The 7,326-nt window shown below is 46.2% G+C and overlaps 1 protein-coding gene across 1 annotated transcript; it reads left to right on the forward strand.

Annotated features, from left to right (window-relative positions):
* Positions 1-507: 507 nt before the first annotated feature.
* LOC138995761 (acidic mammalian chitinase-like) lies at positions 508-6,645 on the forward strand. Its single transcript, XM_070396456.1, has 11 exons — positions 508-581; positions 998-1,027; positions 2,269-2,470; positions 2,969-3,025; positions 3,123-3,288; positions 3,591-3,715; positions 3,892-4,015; positions 4,667-4,852; positions 5,313-5,432; positions 5,545-5,686; positions 6,329-6,645. The coding sequence occupies exons 1-11, from the start codon at positions 557-559 to the stop codon at positions 6,574-6,576; spliced, it is 1,425 nt and encodes a 474-aa protein (XP_070252557.1). The 5' UTR covers positions 508-556; the 3' UTR covers positions 6,577-6,645.
* The last annotated feature ends 681 nt before the right edge of the window (positions 6,646-7,326 follow it).

Below are 7,326 nucleotides of genomic sequence, written 5' to 3' on the forward strand. Positions count from 1 at the left end.
ATCACAGTTGTGAAAAGGGAAACAAGGAAGGAACATCTTCAGAGTGCAGACTAGTCTTCTGGCAAATACATTCTAGAAAACTGTACATGGGAAATTTGAGTATCTGGACATTTATTCTATTTTTTTAAAAAAGGCTGTTAGATATTCTAGCATCAGGGGAAAGAGAGAGAGTGAGAGCATGTTAACCTGTTTCTGGAAAGGACCGTGGAAACCATTTGCTACCAATAGATGAGGGTGAAATAGCCACTTAGCGCTATCCACACAGAGAGTGTAGACCACTGTATAAAACCATTTTGAATTATGTAAGCTATTCCGTAATGGAGCTTATTAGTATGGTGTCTGGGCTTGAGCCCAATCCTTTCTTCTTGTACAGTGAAATCAAGATAATATGGTTTCCCTGTCAATAATGGGTTCTTAAATGGGTTTGAGGTTTTTGAGCACTACCAATACCAACATTGACTTTGGAGGCAATTACGACAAATGAGAAACTGATAAGTCACAGGAGGGGGGGTATAAGAGGCAGGTTGAACAAGGGAGTTTCTACCACTGAGGCAAGATGGCCAAGCTCACCCTCCTCACTGGTAAGCAACCACCGCCACTCTGTGTCCTTGAGCCACTCTCTCCCTCCTGCTTTTCTGCCCCTTTAAAACCTTTGAACTCAAACCAATCGCCAGAGATGATCGCTTTGGGGAAAGCACAGGGACACGGTTCCTTCCCTGGTGATAGGTCTCCCACTGCTCTGCGGGCCTCTCCCTTCCCCAAGCCTCAAGGCTCATGGCCCTTTAGTGGTCCTGTGAGCGGGAGTAGAGGGGAGTGGGCTTCTAGGAGAAACCTTAGGACTTTATCGGCCTCAGTAGGTTGGAGGGTACAGAGGTGTTAAAAGGACTCGAAGAGTGAAGCGTAGGGAACATGCTACTGTGCATGAAGCACTGTGTGGAAAGGCTGCTGTGTCCGCAGACGCATCCCTCCAGCTCATTGTTCTCTCTGTTGCTTTAAGGTCTGCTCCTGGTGCTGACAGCTGAGATAGGTATGTATGCTTCTTGGCAGGGACCCCAATATTGTTCCCTTTTCGTTTCTTCATCATTTGGAAACTCAGCATGGCCCTCAGTCCTTCTACATAAAACAAAGACTATTAATTAAATTTTTTTAGGGAGTTCGAAATTCCTTAACCAAGTTAAGGATTGGGATCATTGGCCTAAAACCCCAACGCTAATATTGTCTAGTCAATATGTGTGACCGCTCACACATAAATCTTAATAAAAAATAACATGACCAGGCATCTTCATGGTGCTGTCTGCTCTGTTAAAGCATTTTCAAGTCTGTCATCTCAGTGAGTCTATAAAACAACTGTTCGCTGAGAGGAGGCAAAGGCATTACACCCATCTCGCAGCCCAGTAAACTAAGGCAGAGAATGGCTTATCATATGACTTGTCCCAGGAAATGTAGGGAGGTCAGGGCAGAATCTAAACCTGGAGCCAGAACTTTTGACTGTGAGGGGATGGTTTGTTTCTTTCTGAGTGAAGTTATTACTCAGGGAGACAGCTACACGTGCTACACAGACTTATACCATCATCCTATCTGGGCTGTAGTTTCCAAATGAGTAAAATGGGAAGAATAGTAGCACCTACTTCATAGGATTTTGGTGATGATTATTGAATGAATTTAAATAAATTACTGAGAGCAGTGCTTGGTAAATAAATGCTAAGTGAGCATTAGTGATTGCTAGTGTTAATTAGCATGCTGAAGGGACTAGGACAGTGATTCGCAACCTTGGCTGCACATTAGAATCACCTGGGAATCTTTTTAAGATCCTGATTTCTGGGCCTCATCCTCTGGAAATTGTTTCTTTGTTACTAATGTTGTGGCCCCACCCCATAACAAAGAAACAGAATTTCCGGAGGATGAGGCCCAGAAATCAGGATTTTAAAAAGATTCCCAGGTGATTCTAATGTGCAGCCAAGGTGGAGAACCACTGGACTAGGATAAATTTAAATCAGAGTTTACTGCTTTAAGGTTTTATCTCAGCAAAGGGCACTGATTTCTAAGGGTCTTTAATTCTCTCTTGAGGGACAGAGCTACCTCTGACAGATATCTTCAGCCCTAAATTGCCTGCTAAATATGGGGTGGCCGCAATACACAGAGATCTCAGGCACATCTCCCCCCTCCCAATTCATTTTGAAGTCTGTGATTTCTCAGGCAATCAGAGATGGTGTCATCCCCAGGGAGCTTGCTCTCTCATTGTTTCTCACCTCTTCCTCTGGGTAATAGGTTCTGCCTATCACCTGACATGCTACTTTACCAACTGGGCCCAGTACCGGCCAGGCCTGGGGCGCTTCAAGCCCGATGACATCGACCCCTGCCTCTGCACTCACCTGATCTACGCCTTCGCCGGAATGCGCAACAATGAGATCACCACCATCGAATGGAATGACGTGACCCTCTACCAGGCTTTCAATGGCCTGAAAAACAAGTAAGTGATGAAAGGACTGAAGTTTAAAATCTTTTAACCTTTGAGAATAGTTTGGATGAAACCTTCCACAGTAGCCGCCAGGCTGAAATTCCAGACAGGCCAACAAGCAGCACACAGGTAAACTCCCAGCTTTCTGACAGTTTCCACGACAGGGGTGACCCTCACTTAAGGGCAATGGCTGGCTCTCAGGAGGGGGTCATCAACTGAAGTCTAGCTCAGTTGCCCAGGGAAGTTTAGTAAAGTCCAAGTGCTATGGACTCAGGTGGGAACAACCTTCTACTTGGAAGCAACCTGAAGCTGGCACTCATGAGCACACCGTGTCCGCCATCTAATGCCACCGCTCCCACAGTTGAGGAGGAATGGATGAGAATGAAGAAACCAGTATGAGAGTTGGCGTGAGACTTCTCCTGGCTTAGCAATCATGAAACCAGGTGATGTTGAAATGATTTCTCTTTCTTCCCATTTGTTCTGACACACTCTTTGCTTTTTTCCCTTCAGAAACAGTCAACTGAAAACGCTCCTGGCCATTGGCGGCTGGAACTTCGGGACTGCCCCGTAAGTTTGGCAAGATGACTTCCTACACTGATGTTATGGCAAGGTATTGGGATCACAGAGGCAGGCCCTCACCCTGCCCTCTTGGGGTCTCCTGTAGTTTCACTGCCATGGTGTCCACTCCTGAGAACCGCCAGACTTTCATCGCCTCGGTCATCAGATTCCTGCGCCAGTATGGCTTTGACGGGCTGGACTTTGACTGGGAGTATCCTGGCTCCCGGGGGAGCCCGCCTCAGGACAAGCACCTCTTCACTGTCCTGGTGCAGGTGAGCTGCGTTCCATGTCATTTTTAAAAATTCAAATTCATTTTTAAATTCCAGTTTGCATTCGATATCATTTGGTATTAGTTTCTGGAGAGCACACAACCCATTGCATGTGCAAGATCACTGAGGCCGTACAGAAAAACCAGCTCCCTGCAACCTCAGTGGGAGAGGAAGGACCTGGCTGCCTAGTGCCGTGAGAATGCTGAAGAATGAAAGATGGATGATTGATTAAATTTAATTCAAAGAATAGTCATGAACGTCTACTTAGAGTTCACGTTCATAGACGTTCTCCTACTCTTGCACAGGAAATGCGTGAAGCTTTTGAGCAGGAGGCCAAGCAGGTCAACAAGCCCAGGCTGATGGTCACTGCCGCAGTCGCTGGTGGCATCTCCAACATCCAGGCTGGCTATGAGATCCCTCAGCTGTCCCAGTGAGTGACCACTTGTCCCCAGCTCCTCTGTGTCACTCGTGTAAGAGACGCCCATCCTTAGTCTGTCTTGCTGTTCAGGGACCTTGTTGAGGAGGCTTTGGGAGGGGTATCTTTGCCTGCAGAGGTGTGGGAGATGACCATCAGAGATGATTTTACCTGCTTTACCTGGACTACAGGTACCTGGACTTCATCCATGTCATGACCTATGACCTCCATGGCTCCTGGGAGGGCTACACTGGAGAGAACAGCCCCCTGTACAAATACCCAACCGACACTGGCAGCAACGCCTACCTCAATGTGGTGAGTCCCTACACAGACATATATACAGACCAGAAATGGTGTCCTAAATCACATGGGGATTCGGGGACAAAAGGCATCATAAATTTAGTCAGGTTCTCAAATGGAAAATCAAGTTGCTATAATTAATTAACTAGTTCCCATTTACAAAAAAAAAAAATCACCAACTAATTAACACCAAACTGCCAATTTTATCAGGTAGGAAAGAAGATTAATAACAAGTGCTTCTTTAATAAAAGAAAATGAGGCACTACTACTCATATTTCAATAAATTAAAAAATGCTTCTCTGATCTTTCCTGTCTTCCTATTCCCCGGTTGCCTTGTCTAATTCTATTATTCCAATCTTTGCACATGTGTGCCATGCAGAATTTCAGCCATTCACCAAAAGATCATACCAGGAAAATCATGAGAAAAAAATAACTGAGTCCTTCACTCATGGTTTGAATGGGAAAAGTTTACCTAAAGCTTTCATATTGGCGTGTCATTAAAAGAAGTTAGCTGGGATAAGGACAAACCACTTCAGTAGAGATACATCAGCGATGCTCTAAAACACTTTGTGCTGCAGGCACAACTATACCACAAACACCGGGCTAATAACTAATTACCAGGCCATCAGCCTGGTGGGGCCTCTCTCTGACCTGCTGCCATTGCAGGATTACGTCATGAACTACTGGAAGGACAACGGGGCCCCGGCTGAGAAGCTCATCGTTGGATTCCCATCCTATGGACACACCTTCATCCTGAGCAACCCCTCCAACCATGGGGTCGGGGCTCCGATCACTGGCCCTGGCCCTGCTGGGCCCTACACCAGGCAGTCTGGGTTCTGGGCCTACTATGAGGTATGCTCCCGGCAATCTGAGAGAGACAGAGAAAGGTGGCTTTCTCTAGGCCAGGGGTTTAACAATATAAAAGTCCAACACGTCTTGGCTCACTTAACAAGTAGTTGGCTCATTACGGGCGGCAAGATGAGCACTCATGTGGCATGTTAGGCTGGATTCCAAATACAGAGAGAGTAGGAAAAAGAGATACCATCAGCGAGATTACATCAGTGAACAGACACCGCTCACTGCCTGCCAAGGCATTCTTTGATTTAAGAGCTTCTCCCACATTGAAAATAAATGACCCACATGGGACAAAGGATCAAATCATAAATGAAGTGAGAAATTTGCTGATAGAGCTCTAGGCCTTCCTTTTCAAGTAGCTTCATGCATCCCTTCTCTATTTCCCTCCCCCATGCCCTTTACCCCTGCTACATGGACACTTTGCCCACCTCTTGACCTCTTCCTTACCTCCTCTTAGATCTGTCCCTTCCTGAAGAATGGCGCCACTGAAGTGTGGGAGGCTGCTCAGGATGTCCCCTACGCTTACAAAGGCAATGAGTGGCTTGGCTATGACAACACCAAGAGCTTCAAAATCAAGGTGGACTGTGTTCTATGGATTGTTGTTGCCTCTTTGTTCCCATCTGTAGCCCTGGAGCCCCAGGCTGGCCTTGACGTCTGCACTTCATTGGCTATCTCTGTAATTACCACAGGCTGACTGGCTGAAGAAGAACAACTTTGGAGGCGCCATGGTCTGGGCCATCGATCTGGATGACTTCACGGGCACTTTCTGCAACCAGGGCAAATTCCCCCTGACCACCACCCTGAAGGATGCCCTGGGTCTGCAGAGCGAAAGTGAGTTGGACTTGAGACCCTAAGCCTCAAACTTGAGAGACATTTCAAAGCCTTCTTGAAAGTCAAGGAGTCATGGTCCAAGGGATTTGATGACTATTGCTCTATTCTTATTTGGTAATGTTTCAATAATGGTGGGGAGAACAAACAGGGTTCTTCACCATTCCTTTATCCATAATTCATTTCACAAGCAAGATTTTAGCATCTATTAGGTATTAGCACTAAGTAGGTATGACAGAGGATCCTGAATACATAAGTCACAACCTCTACTCTATAGAAGCTTACAATCTAATGGGAGAGATACTATTGATGAGATTACAAAGCTAGATAACAACACAGAAGATATTCTGTGGTGAAATCCCAGAAAAGGGATAAGAAACTTCCTTGTGACTTTATGTCATTAAGGTCTCAATGCATCAGGGGGATTTAGGAAGGAGGAAAAAAGGACAAACTATGCTTTGAAGGATGATGAGGGAGTTCGTTGATAAGCAAAGGAGAGGGGAGGGCAGGCATACCAGATCAGGAGACTGAAATATGCACAGACATGGAAGGAGGAGCTAAGAAGCAAATCCAGGATATTAGTTCTCACGCATCAGACACACTAACAGAAAGCAGGGGAGCTCAGGATCTGGTTTCTTTCTTTAGGTTGCAAGGCCCCAGCCCAGCCCATTGCTCCCATCACCGAGGCTCCCAGTACAGGTGGAGGCAGTGGCAGTGGCAGCTCCGGAAGCAGCCCTGGTGGCAGCGGATTCTGTGCCAACAGGGCCAGTGGCCTGTACCCCGACCCCACTGACAGAAACGCCTTCTACAACTGTGTGAACGGACACACCTTCATTCAGCACTGCCAGTCCGGCCTGGTCTTTGATGCCTCCTGCTCCTGCTGCAACTGGTGATGTCTTTGCCAGACACCACGTCCCTCATTCCAGCTCAGAAATTGTTGTACAATAAAGGGTTGAGCATTACTGTGCAGTAGCTTCTACTTCTTTCCTGTAGGGTCTTGAATGTAGTTAACCCCAGTCTCCCAATGACATACGATAGCTCCACCAGCCCACCAGCCACGTGGTTTCTATGATGAGCACCCATAGCAGGCCCGGCTCTCTCCTGGGTGCTGGGTGGAGGGAGCGGAGGGATTCAAGGAAGATGCCTGATCCTTTCATTCTCAAAACATGTACTCAGAGGAGGGTGGGAGGAGACAAGGATGAAAGAGTCAAATAATAAGGACCCATAAACAAAGGTGTCTCTATACATCCCTTTAGAGCAGAGATTTCCAACTGGTGTGCCACGAATTTTTAAAACGTGCAATATCTGACTCTTTAGGCAGATGCACTGACCTCTTTTCCCTGAGAACATCAAATAAAAAAACGACAACAGACAGCACAACAATAGCCATCCAGTGTGAATGAATCAAAATTATACCTATTTTTTTTTTTGGTGTTGCAGAATTTTAGTAATTAGTTTATGTGTGCCATGAGACGAAAAAGGTTGAAAATTACAGTTTTAGAGAACTATTTCTAGATGTTCAAGGGATGCGATACTGAAGTTTTGGAGGTAATTTATATGTGAAAATAAGAGAGGAAGTGGGTTTGAGCAGGATTGGGGAGGATTAGGAGGGATAGTGAGACAGAGGAGATGGGGTCCTCTGG

The sequence above is a fragment of the Myotis yumanensis genome, unplaced genomic scaffold (genome assembly GCF_028538775.1).
Source record: "Myotis yumanensis isolate MYYU_CA2020_CCGP unplaced genomic scaffold, mMyoYum1.0.hap1 SCAF_17, whole genome shotgun sequence".
NCBI lineage: Eukaryota > Metazoa > Chordata > Mammalia > Chiroptera > Vespertilionidae > Myotis > Myotis yumanensis.

What these genes read in the sequence shown, in the direction of transcription:
- LOC138995761 (XM_070396456.1), top strand. Translation starts at nt 557, where the DNA reads ATGGCCAAGCTCACCCTCCTCACTG. An exon ending in GAGATCCCTCAGCTGTCCCA is followed by an intron (nt 3,716 to 3,891) that starts GTGAGTGACCAC and finishes CCTGGACTACAG; the next exon opens with GTACCTGGACTTCATCCATG. An exon ending in GCAACGCCTACCTCAATGTG is followed by an intron (nt 4,016 to 4,666) that starts GTGAGTCCCTAC and finishes CTGCCATTGCAG; the next exon opens with GATTACGTCATGAACTACTG.